The 22,196-nt window shown below is 35.0% G+C and overlaps 1 protein-coding gene across 6 annotated transcripts in view; it reads right to left on the bottom strand.

Moving 5' to 3' along the window:
* The window catches only part of afap1 (actin filament associated protein 1), a 95,023-nt gene that overhangs the window by 13,740 nt on the left and 59,087 nt on the right, over window positions 1–22,196 (bottom strand). For 4 of the 6 annotated variants that reach the window (XM_021472534.3, XM_073918469.1, XM_021472533.3 and 1 more), the window contains exons 4-9: window positions 20,508–20,616; window positions 20,144–20,355; window positions 19,000–19,179; window positions 10,137–10,229; window positions 9,351–9,426; window positions 2,181–2,330 (exon numbers count right to left, since the gene is read on the bottom strand). In XM_021472534.3, coding sequence (XP_021328209.2) covers window positions 2,181–2,330; window positions 9,351–9,426; window positions 10,137–10,229; window positions 19,000–19,179; window positions 20,144–20,355; window positions 20,508–20,616 — 820 coding nt within the window. Of the gene's footprint in view, window positions 1–2,180; window positions 2,331–9,350; window positions 9,427–10,136; window positions 10,230–14,983; window positions 15,231–18,999; window positions 19,180–20,143; window positions 20,356–20,507; window positions 20,617–22,196 lie in introns of those variants that run through there. The other 2 variants (XM_073918471.1, XM_073918470.1) reach the window with 2 other exon arrangements.

Below are 22,196 nucleotides of genomic sequence, written 5' to 3'. Positions count from 1 at the left end.
ATTAATACATAAAGTAATTATTCATTCATTAATTTTCTTGTCGGCTTAGTCCCTTTTTTTTAAACCGGGGTCGCCACAGCTGGAATGAACCGCCAACCTATCCAGCACTTTTTTACGCAGCGGATGCCCTTCCAGCCGCAACCCATCTCTGGGAAAAAAAGTAATAATAATAATAATAATAATAATAAATAACAACAATAAATATATATTTTTAAATAATAAATTTAATTTAAAATAATAAATGTAATTCTGACTTCAACTGTATATATATATATATATATATATATATATATATATATATATATATATATATATATATATATATATATATATATATATATATAAACACACACACAAACACATGCTCACCGGCCACTTTATTAGGTACATCTGTCAAACTTCTCGTTAATGTAAACTTGTAATCAGCCAATCAAATGACAGCAACTCAATGCATTTAGGCATGCATGCATGGTCAAGACGATCTGCTGCAGCTCAAACTGAGCATCAGAATGTGAAAAAAGGTGATTTGAGTGACTTTGAACATGGCATGGTTATTGGAGCCAGATGGGCTGGTCTGAGTATTTCAGAAACTGCTAATGTGCTGGGATTTTCAAGCACAACCATCTCTAGGGTTTACAGAGAATGGTTTGAAAAGGAGAAAATATCCAGTGAGCGGCAGTTCTGTGGGTGCAAATGCCTTGTTGATGCCAGAGGTCAGAAGAGAATGGTCAGACTGGTTCTAGCTGATAGAAAGACAACAGTAACTCAAATAACCACTCGTTACAATTAAGACATGTCTGAGCGCACAACACCTCAAACCTTGAGGCGGATGGGCTACAGCAGCAGAAGACCACACTCCTGTCAGCTAAGAACAGGAAACTGAGGATACAATTAGCACAGGCTCACCAAAATCGGACAATAGAAGATTGGAAAAAAACGTTGCCTGGTCTGATAAGTCTCGATTTCTGCTGGGACATTCGGGTGGTAGGGTCAGAATTTGGCGCCAACAACATGAAACCTTGAATCTATCCACTCTAGGCCGATTAGTACCAATTGAGCATCGTGTCAACACCACAGTCTACCAGAGGATTGTTGCTGACCATGTCCATTCCTTTATGACCACAGTGTACCCATCTTCTGATGGCTACTTCCAGCCGGTGAGTGTATATATATATTCAGATACTTTGTTCAGAATTCGTTTCAGTAATGAAATTATTTAGTTAACTTTGTTTTCTTATTATTAATGTTATTTTGAATGGTACAGGTAAAACTACAGTAAATTAGTAAACATTTGCAAAAAAAAAAAAACACTGTCCTCAGTGAGCATAGTGAGATAGTGTGCCCATATATTGCTAGTGATATTAACATACAGTCAGAAGCTCATGCTCATGCACTCCCTGGTTATTAATAAAGAATGAGAATGAGACTGACACTGCAATATCAATTTCATGACTCATTGAAATGACTCACACTGAACAAATATTACAGTCTACACATGGAATGTGTCATTCAAATATTTTGAAGACTGCCATTCACTATTGTTAAGACTATCAAGGTCTTAACAATAATGACCTCCCATAAGGTTATATAAATATAAAAAACAGTTATATTGTGGTTATAAAGAGAGAAAAGCCCATTCTTTAGGTAATGGGTCTGCGTGAAGGAGAGAAAAAACCTACACTAAATGTTGGCTTCATATCTGAGAGGATAATAACTGCAAGAGCTCCCAAAGAGATAACACTAAATCCTAAAATACACAATACAAAAACTTGATATTTGTTAATTTATACACCATGTCTATATACAATATTCAGTGATTGGTTTTAGTGACTGGTCTTTAAATCTATTATTCTACCTGTTCATATAAGGCGAATCTGAGTTACATTAATAATTATGATTATTAATCATAAATATGGACCGTGTAAACAAAGCCACTGTCATCACTGAACATAACTAACTACTGTACCACGAGACAAATACTTTTATTTAGTAAGGATGGATTCAACTGAACAACAGCGCCAGTAAATTTGCTTCAAATAAATGCTGATCATAGAATCTTGGAAGACATCATAAGAATAAATTACATTTTAAAATATATTGAATTGAAAACAGATTACATAAATGCAGCCCCCAAACTTTTAAATGCTAGTGTATATCAACCTGGTATTGCAACCGCTCACCACATGTTGGGACATCTTCCTCCGCTGATGAGGTCTGTTCATCTGTTGATGGTTTCTTCTTGCCTAGGCTGATGATTTTTGTGATTTTCTTTCCAGTCACACGTCCCACAGTGCCTTTCTGCTCTGATTTAGAGTTCTTCTTGCCTTTAGCTGCAAAAAAAGAGGCAAATTAGTGTCAGAGCATGAAATATAAGTATGGGATTTTATAATGTAATATATTACACAGATATGTTGGTGTTGCAACTATTAACAAGGGATGGGTTTGGAAAACATTTAGTTTTTGGGGTGGATTTGATGAGGGAAAGACTGAATTATGGAAAATGACAAACGGCAGTCTGATCACTTTAAAATGTTTGTCATTTAGGCCAGAGAGAATGATGCTAAATTGACTCCAAATCCAGTGCATGAAACCCACTCAATTCTTCTCCAAGTTGTTCAGATGCTTTGTAGCTTTAATCTGAGTGTGGTTTTGAGTTAATGGCATTGTTAAAAGAATAAATCATGTAGGAAAACAATCTTGAGCACAGACAGTGCAAAGACACACAGTGGAATCCATTCAGAGTACATCCACTTCCTAACCAATAGTTGACAATCATAGAAAAATTGGCTGCGTCCGAAACTGCCTACTACTCAGTAGGTACCTGCGTCAGTTGCGTCACTTTACTCCCATTCATGAATTCTCTCGAGGGGCATCATGGGATAGCTCAGCGTGCATGTAAGGCGCACTACAGAATCTCACCGGAAGTAGTAAGTAATCCGGGTACTTCTCGCATACTGATTTTTGAATTCTATGAATTCTGACATACTACTCAGCTCGCATACTGATTTTAGCGTACTGTATCGTATGGAAGTATGCAGTTTTGGACGCAGCCCTTGTTTTTTGAGATCTTGACTTGCCATTCTTAGTTTTCTTAGTAAGAACATGCAAAAATACATGCAAAGATGAAACGCAATGAACACTTAGTGGATTTTGGAGACAACCCAGGCTTATTATGAAAACGTACCTCTATATAAATTTTTTAAAAGCGTCAAATACATCCCAGGAGCTACGTTTTTTGCAGTGTTTGTTTTCACAAATCCACCAGAGGTGCGCAGGTGCCAGTATCTTTTCTTGCGCCTGCTCTTCTCGTGTAAATTCACCAGAGGCCGCAGTCAACTGACTGTTTGACTGACTGACCCACCCTCCTCTCTCCCTAAACCCAACCAATAATGTTTTCAAAAGCACAGATCGACTCACCCACCCACTTCCCTAAACCCAACAGGCAGTTTTAAAAAGCAATTCACAAAAAGAAAAGCCTTTGCCTGATTTTTTACCACGTTTCAGATTTTACCACATTTTCACCCTGTTATTTACTTATTTCATTTTTTTGGATTCTGTTTTTGTCTCACAAGCTTTCTGGAACCATTCTTCAATGGACTCCAACCCTATCACCGTGGTCAACTCCTCTCTGCGTCTCAAGTCCGCTGACGTACATGGCGAGGCACTGGACAAACTGGTAACAGTGGAAAAGCTGTCCATACGGAGGTAAGTAGTCGAAAAGGAACGCCGTCATACTGCCTTGCAGCATTCTTTTTTATAAAGGAAATGCACCCATACGTACTTAAGGCTACATACAGTAATTTCCAATCTCTAAAAACGTATATAGAGCTAAGTTTTCAGAATGAGCCTATGTTGACTTTTTGGTAGTTCAGCCACTCAAGACTTCTGAGGGTTCTGGGGGTAATAATAATACCATACCGCTTTGATGAGGTACTAAGGAATTTTAGAATGGTCAAAGCAAGATGTTTTACAATGTGGTCAGACGGTTCGTCCATTAATGCTGTAGAATCACTCCCATTTTTGTTATCACATGATCTGTTAAAACATGACTTTTTTGATGCGCATGCTGGACTCGGCAAAGGTGTTTCAATCATACAATAGTTTATGCACATTTTTTATTGGATAAAAAGTTTTTGTGACATAAATTTATTTTTATTGAAGATAGAAATTGAGGAAAAAGGATTCTCTGTTTTACAAATTTTGTCCATGTTGCATAAACAAAGAAAGAAAAACAATAAATGAAAATTGAAAAGATAATAACAATAAAAAAAACACCCATATGACAAGCAATTCCAAAAAACTTGTTTACAAAGACCTGTTTGAACAACAGAAAAGAAATATTAAAACATTGCATAAAATGATGCATTAGTTCACAAGATTTTTGTCAAGGTAAAGGAAAAAAGGATGCCAGATTTTGCCAAATTTTTGTTTCCTAATTCGCTCCAAATGTAACATAGAAGTCATATCTCCAAGCCAGAGTTTACTTGAAGGAGACTGCTATTAAAACAGGATATACCCAAAATGTCCAAAACTTTGTATTCTAAATATTGTTCTAATTACAAGCACGTTTACTAGTTCAGATAAGAAGCTGTTGACTTTCTGTTTATTACAAGCAAAACTTATAATGGCTGATTTTTGGAATTCACATTTTGGACAATGGTTGTGGGAATTGTCTTATTGTTTAGCTTCAGAAAAATTAACTTATTCCATCAAGAGAAAACCTGAAAAGTTTTTCAAAATTTGGAATCCCTTTGTAGGATTCCTGAAGGACACTGACAAAAATCTTTTGTCTGTATAACTTGTATGACCTGCTATTGATACTGTATACCTTTGTTGTTATATGATTTACCTTTATGTTGTATGTGTAAGTACATGCATTTACTTATATATTTGTGTGTGTGTGTGTGTGTGTGTGTGTGTGTGTGTGTCTGTGTGTGTGTGTGTGTGTGTGTGTGTGTTTGTGTGTGTGTGTGTATATATATATATATATATATATATATATATATATATATATATATATATATATATATATATATATATATATATATATATATACACACTTTTTTGTGTGTTTGGTTTAGATTTCTGTAGTACATGTTTAATATGGAGGATGAAACCTGCAAAAACAAATAAATGAATATGCAAAAAAATAAATACATTAATAAATAAATACATGAATTCTTGCATAAATAAAACAATGAATAAATGTGCAAATAAATAAATAAATATATATGTAGTGCAGGCAGGTTGGGGGATTAAGAAAATGCTAAACTGAAAGTAGATTTTTACCACTTTTACAGCGCCCTATAATTTTTTAATATATTTATTTATGCAGGAATTTGTAGATTTAAACATTTATTCATTAATTTGTGTATTTATTTATTTTTATTTATGTTTTTTCAGTTTTGGTCCTCCATAGTTAAAAGCTCTTTAAATCAATAAAGACAATGTTTAAAAGAAAAACAGTAGCTGTAATTTCTTTTGGATTAAAAAGTTTATCCTACTCAGTTGTGTGCATATATTTTTACACACATTGTTCAAATGTATGCACATCTTGGCGTTTCCATTATGCATCTTTGATGCAATACTCCCAAATGCACAACAATAGGTTGATGGAAACAGAGCTAATATCTGACTGCAGAAACAGCATGAATGGACAAAGAATAAATAAAAAACTTTTGCTCTTCTAAAAATTTGACCTCGTCCAAGCTCCACTACAGAAGATTATATCTTAGTTGGCGACTCCTTTAATTAAATCTGAGCCCATCTGAACTCAGAGTCCTCTAAAGCCTCTCTGTCTCTGCGCAGCAGCCTCAGGCATGCAGGAGCCACAGAGCCACAGATGCAAAAACCATTGGCCCTTAAAGGACCTATGCAGACACCGTTCTTCATTTTATCATGAGGGAAAATTCTGCGATCATGCTAATATGATTTCACAGCATCTCAGCCCTTACGACAGCTGGAAAGAATATGACAAATCTGATTAATCTGCATGGCTCTTTTCAAATTTCTTCCATCTTTCATCGGAGAGGTGCAGCAGTTGGCTGCTGGTGTGATGAAAGAATATTTCAGAGATCAGAGAGAGATCTGCTGCCAAAAACGCTACCCTAAATTTGTTATACATATAAACATTTAATATTAAATTGTGTACCTGGGACCCTCCTTCATAACCTTAGACTTTTGCATGAATTATTATATAAACGAATATACAGTTGAAGTCAGAATTATTAGCCTCTCTTTGATTTTTTTTCTTTTTTAAATATTTCCTAAATAATGTTTAACAGAGCAAGAAAATTTTCATAGTATGTCTGAAAATATTTTTTCTTCTGGAGAAAGTCTTTTTTTTTATTTCGGCTACAGTAAAAGCAGTTTTGAATTTTTTAAAAAACCATTTTAAGGTCAAAATTATTATCCCCTTTAAGCTTTATTTTTCGATGTTCTACAGAACAAAAAATCGATATACAATAACTTGCCTTATTACCCTAACCTGCCTATTGAACCTAATTAACCCAGTTAAGATTTAAATGTCACTTTAAGCTGTATAGAAGTGTCTTGAAAAATATCTAGTCAAATATCATTTATTGTCATCATGGCAAAGATAAAATAAATCAGTTATTAGAAATAAGTTAATAAAATTATTATGTTTAGAAATGTGGCGACGTAGTGGTGCAGTAGGTAGAGCTGCTGACTCACAGCAAGAAGGTCGTTGGGTCGCTCGTTCGAACCTCGGCTCAGATGGCGTTTCTGTGAGGAGTTTGCAGGTTCTCCCTGTGCTCGCGTGGGCTAAATTGTCCATAGTGTATGAGTGTGTGTGTGTGGATGTTTCCCAGAGATGGGTTGTGGCTGGAAAGGCATCCGCTGTGTAAAAACCTGCTGGATAAGTTTGCGGTTCATTCCGCTGTGGTGACCCCGGATTAATAAAGGTACAATGCTGACAAGAAAATGAATGAATGTTTAAAAATGTGTTGAAAAAATCTTCTCTCTATTAAACAGAAATTGGGGGGAAAATAAACAGGGGGGGTAATAATTCTGACTTCAACTTTATATCCATACATTGAGGTCAGTAGAGTAAAAAGCAGCACATAAGTTACTGTGGCTTGTTACTGTGATGCTGCACTATCAATCATGTGAGCTTGCAGATTCAAAAGTTTTGGATTCCACTCAAATTAGGCAATTCTTCACCAACCAGTCTGAGGCAAGTCTGAATTGTGAAAAAAAAAAAAATTCCACAGACCTGAAACAGATGTCCCGAAAAGCTCAATCCCAGATTGAGACTGTGGTGTAAATACTAGATAAATAATCCTATTAGATTATTTAAGAAGGGTCTCCTTGCCTTGACTTTGGCATTATTGGAACAATGGAACCTTTCAAGTCAAATAAAATTCACTTTAATGGAATTCAATTTATTAGTGTCCTTTTCTCCAAGCATAGTTGCTTATGTTGTTTTACCAACCTTTTTCTCGAGTTCAGGCTAAACAATCACTCCATGAATCAAAATAATACATAAATACACATTTTTGTCATAAAATATAGCAATTCTGGAACATAAATGACAGGATTCCAAGTACAATTTAGTTTTAAAAGATTAAAATGTTAATTATTAAATCAAACTGTCACTCAAACTCTACTGAAAACATAACATATATAAATACTTGAAAACAATTATATATGTATCAGTCAATTCAAATCATATATTTCATATTGTAGTAGAGCTGCACCATTCTGGCCAAAATGAGAATCCCGATTTTTTTAGCTTAAAATAAAGATCACGATTCTTTCACGATTCTGTAGATGTAAAATGAAGCTTAACATAAGATTATTGTTTTTTTCTCAAACATATGGTAAAACAACAATATTATGTATAGTTCTACTGGTTTCTATAAATAATTACATTCTACTTATAATAATTCTGATGTTGAATTATGTTTTAGATATAGGCCTATGCTTGCAATCTGTCATTGACAACATTATAAGACCATTTAATTCACTGGTAAAATCAACATTATACAGGCTAGTGTAGTTATACTGATACTGTAAACATTTATTTTCATGCACAACTGTATGTTCGCTATGAAAGGAAACTCAGTCATAACTGTAAAATGCGATATGATTATTTAAATGATATGCACGCTTACAGTTTCATTTTCACTGCTAAAGTGCTGTTCATACTTTGCGTTCGGCTTTCAAACGATCACTCTATGCCACAAACTGAATATTATTTACAACTTTATTACTTGTTACTCACAGTATATGAGGGTTCTGTTCACTAAAGAAGACTCGTGTGCGTCTGTCATTAAGTGGGACGCACGCCTGCACAGTCAGCAGCTCACGTCATGTGTGATTTCCCGGCAGTGAATACTTCATTATATGAAGACAAAAATGACATTTTAGGGTGAATTATACCTTTTGAATAGCGTATGTGACTCTTTTAACATCATTTGGAGGTGTCAATGTCGCTGAGCAATGTGTGTGAAAGACTCGTGCAGCCGCCTTTGCTTGTCCCCTGAACTTGCAATTATTATTGGCAGAATCGTAAAAAATACTGGATTAAGATCGTCTAGGGGTCAAATCGAGATCGCGATCTTTTTTCGATTAATTGTGCAGCTCTATATTGTAGTAATTTAGAAATTCAAGATTCATCTTTTAGTCAAATCTGTTTCAGCCAATGCTTGCCAGCTAATTATAATAATGTGTATGCTAGTATGTATTTTTATATGTAGAGTTGAAGTTAGAATTATTAGCCCCTCTTTGAACTTTTTTTTATATTTCCCAAATGATGTTTAACAGAGCAAGGAAACTTTAACAGTATGCCAGATAATATTTATTTCTTCTGGAGAAAGTCTTATTTGTTTTATTTCGGCTAGAATAAAAGCAGTTTTATTTTTTTTAATAACAATTTTAAGGTCAAAATCATTAGCCCCTTTAACTTATTTTTTTGCGATACATAAAACAAACCATCATTATACAATAACTTGCCTAATTACCCTAACCTGCCTAATTAACCTAGATTAGCCTTTACATGTCATTTTAAGCTGTATAGAAGTGTCTTGAAAAATATCTAGTCAAATATTATTTACTGTCATCATGACAAAGATAAGATAAATCAGTTATTAGAAATGAGTTATTAAAACTATTGTGTTTAGAAATGTGTTGAAAAAATCTCTCCATTAAACAGAAATTGGGAAAAAAATAAACAAACAGGGGGCTAATATGTCTGACTTCAAATATATATGTACTGGATTTTGATTTACTACATTGAAAAAGCATACACACACATGCATTTTCCTTTTATCACCTTTTACTCTGTGACCTCCAGCGCTCCAAACAAAAAAGTGAACATGAGGACTCACCTGAATCTTTGCCATCTGAGATGCCGTTTTCATGGCAGGGCTCTCCATCTGAACTGGGCCGATCACAGGACAGCTTCTGCAAAACAAGAATAATGTTTCAGATATCCATTACCGTTTTAAAGAAAACCCATTTCATGAGGAAAGTGCACACACTGAACTCCAAAAACAATAGTGTTCGGCATTCGTTCCTAAATTTATTGTCAAATTGTTTATAGACAGACACATTAAATACATACACACAAAGACTATGGGATATAAACCCCACAGGCTTAGACCTCGGCAGTCTACCCAAACAAAACTCAAAGAGCATCTGTTTTGCATTAAGTGTGAATAATTAGACTAGGCTCATGCATGCTGTGCCAGTTTAAGAGGTTTGACATTAAACCCCATGAGATATATCTTAAAACACACGCATAAACAAGTGCAACATGCACACGCTGCAAAAATAATGTCACAGCTTACCAGTACTAAAGAATGTGTTCTTAAAAAGATAAGATCACATTTCCCGTCACACCTACAGTATTTAACCTGGCACACATCCGTGGCACGATGGAATTTGGTATATGCATATGCAGCTTTTATACCCCTCCATGCCCTGGCAGAGCCACTGTACAGGAGTACAGAGAGGAGGCGCCGGTATTGAGGAGTGGTGAAGCTGGCAAGCATGCAAACCGCCACACAGTCTCACAAACCTGCATGTAGGTAGACCTGCGTGTCGTCTGGAGGCATGGTAAATACACACACACACAGAAAGTATTATCCATAAATATAATTATGAAATTGCACCTTTTCCAGCTCTGCCTTGTGAACAGTGGATCCAGAGCCAGCTCCGTCGCAATCCACCACTCCATTTCCATTCGAGCAGACTTCTTTCATCACCTTTAAGAAACCACAGAACAGAAAGTTAAAGTGCAAAATAACAGGCAGAAACTCCATATTCCATATTGAAATCTAATGAAATGGCTTGTTCTATTTAAAATAAAGAGCAGAAATCCTCATATGATTATTGTATAAAATTATGAACAATCACACAAATTTAAAAATATCTTAATTATGTATAGCCAGGTTACCATACATCTTTATCTGGCATGTACAGTCTATCTGGGATGTACATTGTAAAAAATATCTGTTAATTAACAGTTTCCGTGTTTTGTGTGTACCATATATTTATGATTGTGTATTGCATTATAGGACCTTGATCTCTTCTCTGTCCACTTTTGATGTAGAAAATTCAACTCTGCAGTTTAAAAAAGTGACTCTGCAGGTTTCATCAAATCAAACTAAAGACTTTTTAAGACCCTTAAGACCATTGTAAATTAAATTTTAGACTTATGCAGGGCTAAACACTAACGATTATTTCTAATGGCCCAATGAAATTTAGTTTTTTTTTTTAGCTTGCCTCAAAAAATAAAATAAAAATCAAAATTAGCAACATACAAAACAAGAAAACTCTAGTTGTATACACTTTTCAACATAATAATTCTTTTTGTATTATTTATTTATTGTGGAGACAATTACATTAATTAAAGTATAAATTTGTTGGCTTTTGGTCTAAACTGATAGAGTAACTTCTATTCAACCTATACGTTTCTGTTAAAACCTTAAGTTTCATGGCTATTTATAAATATTATGTCTACTCGCCCTTTCTTCTGTAAAGAGATTTTGTATTAATGGAAGATAACATTAAGGGATATTTTGCTCTGTTATTATCATGAGGAACTGTTTTTAGTTTTCTTTCCCTGATTTTTTTAAGATGGATTGTTGGTGATTAGATGGATGTCTGCCCGATTGGGTAGCTTCACTTAGACAGAAAAAAATTAAGAACTGTTTAAAATGATTTAAGACATACAGCGCTATATTTCAGTGAATTTAAGACTTTAAGGCCTAACATTTTTGGAATTTTAAAATATTTTAAGACTTTTTAAGACTCTGCGGACACCCTGTAGTAGTTTAAGTCAAGACATTGTTAAGGAGCTTGTAAAATAACAGAAAATACTTGCAGCTTATTAACAGGTTTTTGCAGCAAATATACATCAACCCAGAGAATATATTACTTCAGACAATTAAAAATGTTTATAAATGTCACTTTTATTCAAGTTTAAAAGTTGTTGGAAGAAAGATCAAGGTCCCAAAACATAATTCAAAAGCCTAAATAAATGAAAAAGAAAAACATAAATCACAAAAAAATACAGAAAACTGTCAAGTTAGTTTTTTTTACAGTGTAGCTGCAAAATACAGGAAGACTGCACTCATAAAGATAAATTAATCTCATATATGATTTCAACGTCAACAATTATAAATAAAAAACAATAAAAACAAATAAACTAGTCTAGAGAAATATTATTTTACAGACTTAGAGCAAGTGTTTAGGGCCAATATGATTTTTATATTATTAAATAAAGATAGACAATTTTTAATAAAGGAATAAATAAAGTAGACTACATTAATATTATATATATTTTATGGTTTTACTATTTTATAATTTTAATTATATAGTTATAACTAATTGCAACACTGTTCTCATCTTCCATGAGTTTGTAATGTTGAATAGTTTATTCGATGAAAGTTTTCATTTTGACTAATATACTACTATTTGTAATGCTTGATCTAACAGTTCTCATGTACTGTAAAACATGTATTTCCAATTTAAAAAAATGCATGTGCAATTGAACTAGAACAATTCCATCTCTAATTTAAACTATAAAACATTACATGCACACAGAGAAACTCCCAAACTGCTACAATATGCTTTTTAGATTATAAATTGCTAATATTTTATCACTTTTCCGAGACTTACACATTTTTTCCAGGCACAGTTAATTGTAATTATATTTCCAGTGAGAACCCAGCAAATATCAATCTAACTCTGTTTTTGCTCCCAATCAAACATGCCACAAACTCTCTGGCACCTCCACGTTCTGCCATGCACATGCGCTCAAATAGATCCAACACGTCACATGCAGTTGGAAGTGCAGCTGGAAGGCTGTTTCATGCGTCATTGCTCTCGTGGCTGTGTCTATGTGCTGTGCAGTGGCTCAGTGTGAATGAGATATCCAGAGATTTACAGACTGCACAGACTGCTTGTCGCCATATATGAGCGTGACCTCAAATTACCTGGGGGTTACATCCAAAAAAACATGACCAGTGATACTGACTGAGTGAACTAGATTGATACAGAGAGTCACAAAGAGAAGCTCACTTTAACGCCTTCACAAATTGCCCACATGCCATAAAATAAAGTATAACCAAATATCCTTGTCACTGAGCTCTTCTGAGCACCGTAACTTGACGCAGCACGTTGAGGTTTGGCAACCAGTTTCCATAAATGGGCTCATGGGAAAATTGCAGGCTGTGGCCTTACTCTTTGGCTTTGACTGCAACAAAGTGGGTTTCTGGGATACGCTCAGTCTAAAAATCTTTTGTCCTGTGCTAATGTGGCCTCATTAGCATTGATGTTTTCATAGAAGAGTTAATATGGAGAACTACTTTGTAAAATAAAACCAAAAAGTCAGAGTTAAAGGTCAAACAAACTGTGAATGTTTAAACTTTGAGCTGCAATGGAAAACCACCACAATAGTGAAGAGAAGCAAAGCCAATGACAGTTTCCATTTTACATTTAAATCTCATATGATTAATGGGATGTTACACCTAAAAAGGTATTTATTGATGAGCTGAGAAATAGTTTTTTTTCTTACTATTTTAAAACAAGGCTGCATGGTGACACAGTGGGTAGCATGTTCACCTCACAGCAAGAAGGTCGATGTTTCAAGCTTTGGCTGGGTCAGTTGGCATTTCTGTGTGGAGTTTGCATGTTCTCCCTGTGTTCACGTGGGTTTCCTCCAGGTGCTCCGGTTTCCCCCACAATTCCAAATATGTGGTACAGGTGAATTGGGTAGACTAAATTACTTGTAGTGTAAGTGTGTGAATGAGTGTGTATGGATGTTTCTCAGTGATGGGTTGCAGCTGGAAGGGCATCCGCTGCATAAAACATATGCTGAATAAGTTGGCGGTTCATTCTGCTGTGGCAACCCCAGATTAATAAAAGCCAAAGAAAAATAAATTTTTTTCATAAGAAATAGAATGAATGAAAGAATGAATTTTAAAACATCTTCACACAAATGTTTATGAGCTGCTGGAAGAGTGTAGTTTTAATAGTATTTGATACCTCATGCTGTATGAGAAACAAAAAAAAACTCAATGCATTTCTCAATGCAGGTGTCTGTGGTCCGTCTCTGACTTGGTAGGTGCAGAGAATAGTGTCAAACAGCTGTGAGTGTATTAGGGCTGTGCAATTAATTTAAAATCAGATTTCGATTTCAGCTTCTAATGATTATGAAAAACCATTATTCGAGATAAACAATTATTGTGTCATGCTTATATATGTGTGTGTGTGTGTGTGTGTGAGCGGCGCGCAAACAGAGTCAGAAGCATGCGGTCAGTATTCGTTCTCATTCGCACACTGAGACGAGCAGAGCGCACACATCTAAAGTCATCTTAACGTGAGCACTTTAATGGTCAAATAGGTGTCAAAACACGATGTCTAGTGGTTTTTCATAATAACCCTTATTTGTGTAATAAACACACGAGTTAAAAAACAATAGACATGTGAAAGCGAAACCATTAAAGTGACAGCGCAATATTATTGCTGCCGCCTATTTTTATCATTAATCAAACAAAAAGAGAAAATCCCTCACTGCTCTTGACTAAAGGACTTTTGTAGCTTAAGTGTTTTTCTTACAGTGAAGATGCTTAAAGCACAGTTTGTTTCATATTTTTGTTATATTGCATTTATTTCTCTTTCCTTTGCAGGGTGGAAAATAACTGTATATATGCAGTCAGGCACGTGCACACATAGGGCTCAACCTGTGTAGTGCACATGGCCTTTTAGTCTTGAATAGAAAGTGCCCTTCCAAAGTGATCTGAAGTACCCTAGTGACACCCCTCCCGGTCTTCAGTTTTCCCGCGACATATGCCACCAACCCCCCTGAATCCTTAAAATTCATTACTCTGTTAAACATCATTTGGGAAATTTTTTATTTATTTTTTAATTCTCAGGGGCGCTAATAATTTTGACTTCAACTGATAGTCGTTTTGAACAACCGTGACTACAATTATGACCAAAATAATCGTGATTATGATTTTTCCCAAAATCGAGCAGTCCTATTGTGTATAGACTATCCTGTTGCAAAATGCGGCGAAAATCCTACACGATGGTAATGGTTTAAGTGCGGTGTTTATATGTCTGTACTTCACTTTAATAATGCAACTAAAATCGGCATACCTCACATGTCTTAATTCGATTTCTCTGTTTAATTTGATTATGACCCTAATCAAATAAATTAATCAAAAATCGATGTTTACATGGTAGACTTTTAATCAGAGTATTGTCTTAAACATACTAAGATCAGATTATTGGTGTTATAAATTATATAAATTAACAGCAACTTTTCTCTACTCCTGTATAGACAATTACACAATTTCGCACAAGCCAAGATTTATCTCGTTTGCAAAAAAAAATCAGCCCAACAGAAAGCATAAAATTCACAACAATAAAAAAAGTCAATATATGGTAGTCACGTTCATTCGTACAAACAAAAACATATACTAGAAGACATAAAGACTCCATATCTTACCATTCTGCCCCAGGGAGGAGGAGCGTCAGATGACAAAAAAGAGAGAAGAAAAAGAAACGGAGGGAAGAAGAAGAAAGACAGGAGGTGGAATTTCCCCAGGCCTGTCCAAAAGATCAGAACAGAAGAGCTACATGGAGAGTACTAACTGAACAAAAGAAGACTGGAAGAGATAGACGGAGAGAACAAAGAGGAAAAGAGTGCAGAGGAGAGATACGACACTAAAAAGCATTAACAAAAATGAATCATGGAAAACAACAAGCCAACATTTTCCATAAATAAATCATTAGTAAACTGGATAAAGCATTAAGGGACCACAGACGCCTCTGGGCTTCTATAATATTCCTCGATTTGGTTTGAAGACATAAAGTATTCCATGAAAGTCTCCTTATCTGCGTTTTATTTCCTTTTTTTAATACTGCATCCAATTGTTCCCATATAAAACAGCTTATTTCCACTTTTTAAAACTGATGAAGCAGAGCAAAACTCACCACTTTCTCTAACAATCTCATCTTGTAAATATTCAAGAGTTATTAATAACTGGGTTATTAGTGATCTAATGCCTTCACTTATCTACAAAAGACTTTTGAGCACTTTACAAACACATATACTGAAAAACTGCTGTTTTTCATATAGAGTACATCTTTAAATTAAATTAAGTGAAAAATGATAGTTTCCAATTATAACCTGCTTTATTCAGTAGTATTTTTACTTTAAACTAGCAGATTTGATTTAATGTGGTTATATGGAAAAAGGTATTGTTTATTTGCTATTCAGTTTACGTATTTCTAATGTGAGTTTGATTACCATCATCTTTTGTGACATTTATAGCTACATACGTGTATTGAAATCACCAGCTGATGGTTTACCTTGTTATTGAAAAGTCTATTGTTATATTTTTATTTATTATAGTACTGTACAATATATGTATCCAAAGTAAAATTTTACCTGAAATTTTAATTTTAAGTTGAACCAAAGCAATTCAATTAATTAATGGTTATAAAAACAACATTTTACCTTTTATTGAATGTACTTTTTTCAAAATAAATAAAAAATATTAATTAATAATATTTTGATTAATATGAAAAATTTTTTTTTTCTTCAAACAAGTCAAAACTATCATTTGAGACAAATGTATTAATCAAGCTTTAACATATTAAAGTAATTTTTTTGAGTTGGTCCAAAGCAAATAATAAAATTTTAAGTTGTACCAAAATAAAATAAAAAATAATAAAAATTTTTATAATATATAATATAATTTATAATAGGCGAAGCAGTGTCGCAGTAGGTAGTGCTGTTGCCTCACAGCAAGAAGGTCGCTAGGTCGCTGGTTCGAACCTTGGCTCAGTTGGCGTTTCTGTGAGGATGTTCTCTGTGCATGTTCTCCCTGCATTCGCGTGGGTTTCCTCCGGGTGCTCCGGTTTCGCCCACAGTCCAAAGACATGCAGCATTGTCCCTAGTGTATGAGTGTGTGTGTGTGAATGTGTGTGTGGATGTTTCCCAGAGATGGGTTGCGGCTGGAAGGGCATCTGCTGCGTAAAAACTTGCTGGATAAGTTGGCGGTTCATTCCGCTGTGGCGACCCCAGAGTAATAAAGGGACTAAACCGACAAGAAAATGAATCAATGAATAATTTATAATAAAAGTGTCTTAATAGCAAACAATATTTTTACTCTGTGTGAATGTAATTTTATTTCTTGACCACAATAAATTTATTCAATTTAGATTATTTTAAATGTTTTGATCCAAGTTTGAACTAAAGTTAAAGTATACTTTGAAAAAAATACCGTATTTTTAAAAGTTTGTTCAAAGTATTTTTTTTCAATGTAGACACTCTGTGCCTTTTTTAAATGTCTATGGATTGACCAATCAGATCAAATATCAGTTTCATAAATATAATTAATTATAGGTAGTAAAATATAAAAAAATAAATAAATGAACTAGACTAGTGATTAGACTATCTAGACTACTAGACTATCCAAGATTAGAAAAAATATATTGCCAAATGGCACACATGAAACAGTTTATACAAATTTGGTCAATCAAGTTTTGTTTGCTTGTTTCAACTTTAATAACTTTTATAAAAGTGGAAATAAATGGTCTTAAACGGAAGCTGGAGAAATACACTAACATTAAACAGCGAAATATTTGTTAGAGTAATATTCAGTTTAATAATTTACCAGTTTATTAATGATCTACACTAAATGTTAGAGCAAATGTGTTTCTTCATATTAAGATGGAGTCCTTAAACACCCTCTAGTTGTTGGGTGTACAGTGTGTGCGTGAATGAAACACAATACAACAAAGCCCTCCGAGCCAGGGTGGTTTCTGTTTATCCCAAGCCCAAATCAATTACTTCAGTATGTTTTCACTATACACGACACCTGACCAAACAGTGCAGAGCTATGTACGCTGCCTTCCTAAATAGCAATTACGGCTGTTGTTGCTTTCCAGAGCTGTATATTTGAACAGTCTGTGCAATCCACACCCACTTGAAGGTGCTGTATAGCTTGCCGCATGTGCCTTCCTGCCCACAAATCAATAAACAGAAGCCCATTGCCACACGGAAACATGGTACTGGTTCAGAAAGTCTTATTGCTTTTGTCTTTATAAATGGGATGGTTACAACGAATGATGTCTTTATAAACAGAACAACCAAAAGAGTGATGGACAGCAATGAGGGAACTGTGATTTCCATCAATTGTCCATTGACTGCAGCTGGTTTTGATCATCTTTGTGAAGTGTAAGTTTTTAGAATATTAACTCAAAGATTCATCACATATGAGCCCAGAAACTTTCACTAGCACTATTGCTAAAGGGATAGTTTATGCAATATTGACATTTCTACATTAATTTATTTAGTCTTCATTAGTTTAAAAACTGTTTGAGTGATTTTTTTTTCCTGTTGAGAAAAAAATAAAGATATACTGTATGTGTGTTGGGAAAAGCAGCCATTGACTTCCATAGTATTTTTTTGTTCCTTCTATTGATGTCAATGGCTGTTTTTTCCTCAACATTCTTTAGAATTTCTTGTTTTTGGTACAGAAGAAAGAATAGATCATTAATCTTTTCATGCTTCATTAATATTTACAACACTCAACACTTCATGAGTGTTGGACTTAGAATATAACTTTCTTTAACCAGATGGCTTTTTAAGTTGTTGTTGTTTTTTTAATAACACTACTAGAATCATATTGCAGATTTTTTTTTATGTTTTTCAAAAAACGACATGTCTTATTTTGGTTTAAAAAATAAGTTTTATGTACATAAAGAGGGGAGGTGTGAACCTACACTGGTCTATATCTCGGTGCATCACGGTGCATTGATGATGCTTTCCATATACAGTTTTATATTTTCTTCACAGCACAACAATTCTTGTATTAAAGTGTATAAATATATTTATGTTTACATATTATTTGTAATACAACTTTGTCCTTTAATACACACAGTCAGATATATGAACTGTACCTGTAAAAACTCAACTACTGTATGTGCACCAAAGAAACAATTAATTTTGACACAGCTAATTAAAAGCATATGAAATGCAAGCAAACCATCTGTTTTCTATGTTTTATATTCCTTTATTGACTCTAAAAAACCCTTTGTAATCTTTGAGTCAGGAACATTCTGAGAAAAATTTTTTAGATTTTATTTTTTGCAATCTCACCCATCCCTTGGGTGGATATAAACATCTAAATAGTAGATTGCACATCTTGTGCAAAGCAAAATAATATGCTCAGTGCTGAATTTAGTATGTAAAGACCAAACTGTTTTAAACCCTACACACCCAATTGAGCACAAACAGAGAACAGCTAGACCCGATGATTACTGTTGCTTTGTTTAACTTTGCTGAATCTACAAACATACCGATGTGGTTTACTTGAAAAACATGCTTATCAACAGTTGATTTTTAATAAATTACTCCATATTTTCATCATTGAACACAATCCGGTGAATTAAAATGCCAATCACTTAACACTGCACTGAGGGATACCACTGTTTGAATTATGCTCTGCTTACCTTTAGCCATTGTTCGGCCTGTTCTTTGCTCTGTACAGCAAGCACTAGAGCATCAGCTCCCTGATGGACGATCTTCAGTTCATGCTTCTTCTTCTTGCCATCTTTGGGGATGTGTGTGATACTGCAGCCGGACAGAAGGAGCTCCATCTGTGGAGTCTGGTCTTTAGAGGACTTGTAGCACTAAAGGAAATAAAAACATGAGATGGTGGAGAGTGAGATGTGCATCAGTGGATAAACTGTGTCAGAAACATACTCAAGCAAACAATGTATATGTAAATCATACAATGTAAACCATACCTGTCAACATTGGGAAGTGAAAATAAGGGATATGGCCACCATAATAAGGGATTTTATGCCATTTCTTTACTGTATAACTTACAGATTCTGATTAAAGAGCAACGAATGAATGATTTATTTAGATTTTTTTGTTTGATTACAGTAAATAACAGAGGTGTCACTTTAAAAATGAACACATCTAACGTTATAATGAAGGCACTCAATTGCTTACCTATTTTTAATGCTCATTTAGGACGAAATTAGTTGTGTTTGAAAAAAAAAAAACACCAAGATCGACATTTTTAGATATTATTATTATTAATTATGTGTATGTTTAAACACGCACCCAAAACCCAGACTTTCGCTTCGCTTCAAATCGCGAGTACAGAATCTGTTTAGGAAAGAGCGTCTATTTATCACTATTGAGCTGAAAGTCATGCACTGCTATATGACTGTTTTGAGGAATGCACATGAAGGGGATACGGCACCAGTAATGAAAAAGAAAGGGAATCCTGCGTCTTTATATTTATTTCATAGTGTTTTCATGCTTAAACAAAGCGAAAGCACAGAGCAGACTCATATTTAGGAGAAAGGAGCGGCCCTTGGTGGTTCGGCGGAGGCTCAGCTCTTTAATGTTTATTTGCCACCCTTCAGAGAAAGACAGAAAATACAGCAGAAATACGAGAAAATACCTTTACGGGATGATAACGGGATAGAACTGTGAAATACAGGAGAATCCCGGGAAAAACGGGAGGGTTGACAGGTATGATACATACTAATGTCACAAGACATTAGAATGTGACTTCACATTGCACCCTTCTATGGGGCAAACTACATCAGTCATGTCTGTGAGTGTGTGCATGCTCACCAACAGTTTGTTGTCCTTTATGACACATAGAAGTTTGGTCCACTGACCAAAGCGTTTCTTTCGCAACAGGAATGCGCAGATACGTGCATCTTTTACCAAGTCCATGGAGGCCTCCTCAGATGGCCACTGGTGACGCATCTTCTGACCCTTCCCATCCTCCTCTTCCTCATCATATGACTCATACGAACTGCTCATGGCGTCCGAGTCATAATCTGAGAATACAGATGGGACTCTTATTAGGTTTCACTGAAATGAATACAAAAATGATCTGGTTTTCTTAGGTCACAGATGGTGTTACATTACTGACATAGCTCTAAAATGTGCCAGGCATCTTAATAGTGTAATGTGGAAAAACGGTTCGTACTAGAGGTGATGTACTCTGGTGCTTTCCCAGGACCCAGTGGAACCGCTTCCTCATAATAACCCTCAGGAAGAGAGGAGCTCGGTAAAGGAGGAGGCCCATTGTCTGGAGGCTTTAGAAAGAGAGATGGAGAGAGAAATTGGTCAGCTTGAACATTTAGCACCTCATTGAATTATACATATACAGTTGAAGTCAGAATTATTAGCCCCCCTGAATATTTTTTCCTCAATTTCTGTTTAACAGAGAGCAGATTTTTTTTTAACACATTTCTAAACATGATAGTTTTAACAACTCTTTTTTAATATCTGATTTATTTTATCTTTGCCATGATATCAGTAAATAATATTTGACTAGATATTTTTCAAGACACTTCTATGCATCTTAAAGTGACATTTAAAGGCTTAACTAGGTTAATTAATTTAACTAGGCAGGTTATGCCTAGTTCACACTAGAGGATTTTGAGCCTGATTTGAGCCTGATTTGGAAGTTAACGAGCTCGCCGACCGATCGGGCTGTGATCGGGAAGAAATCTGCGGGTGCTCGGCGCTCGCCGCTCTTTATGTGTGAACTACTGAGCAACGCATCAACGAGGCTCGCTGACGCGTCGCCGACACCTCGCAGACGGAAATCCAACATTCAGCATGCTAAATATTCCAGAGCAGTCGGCCGACTCAACCCCACGTGTGGTCAGATGTAGTAACGAGCTGCCGCCAATGAGAGAGCATATCAGCATGAGCTGAATGGCTGTGTGTTCAGGAGCTCAGCAGAAACATCTGTGATTGGTCAGAATGGGCATCGGTGCACTCGCTTCATTCTGCGTTAGCACAGACATGAGAGTAGGCTATATTAACAGTGGAACTAGAATTCTGTAACTATTAGAATTACCATACTGCTCATTCTGATCGTTCTCATATGAAACGCCATATTGTCACAACATATTCACATTCAAAGCTATTATTGAGATATTAAAATTAAGCTTTGAATGTCTGGCATCATATTTAATGACACCATTACCCTAAAATATAATATTTTTTTTGGTAATACAGCCTATAAATATGTAGTTAAGATACTAAAACACTTAAAGGCTTGGCTTTCATTTTTACTTTCAAACAGGAGCTATTTAACAGCACAGAATATGCAGTTTTGAAAGATATATCTGAAGTAAATTGATGTTTTTGCCATCAGAAAGTTTTGTTTATGTTAGCAGGAAGTTGCCAGGCAAGAAAATGCACACATATTTAAAGTAACAGCGAAAAGTATCAGACATGCATGCAGTCATTTTGACCAATATGATAATTTAAGGCAGAAATGTTCAGTTCTTTACTGTTTTGTAATAAAAAAAAATAACAATGTCAGAAAGAAATACACTGATAGTTAGAAAACGCCAGGGTGTTATAAATATGTTAGTTTTATTTCAAAGAGTTATAAAATTACAAAAATTAAAAACTCTCTGTGTATCTATCCACTCGAACCTTGCAGATGAGTGATTAATCCACTTATAAATCAGCTGATTTGACGATGTTTTTAAAGGCTTTCTCCAAAGCTTGAAAAGCTGTCAGTGATGTAATCAGCACACAAGCAGCCAATAGTGTTCAGCTTTTTTCTGACGACTCCTCCCTCAAATTTTCATTGGCTGTGGTTTGGTAGCTTGAATGAGCTGATGGGGAATGAGATGTTGTCAGATCATGTAGT

The sequence above is a fragment of the Danio rerio genome, chromosome 12 (genome assembly GCF_049306965.1).
Source record: "Danio rerio strain Tuebingen ecotype United States chromosome 12, GRCz12tu, whole genome shotgun sequence".
NCBI lineage: Eukaryota > Metazoa > Chordata > Actinopteri > Cypriniformes > Danionidae > Danio > Danio rerio.
Note: the sequence above shows the minus strand (reverse complement) of the source record. Positions and strands in the feature narration are given on the sequence as shown.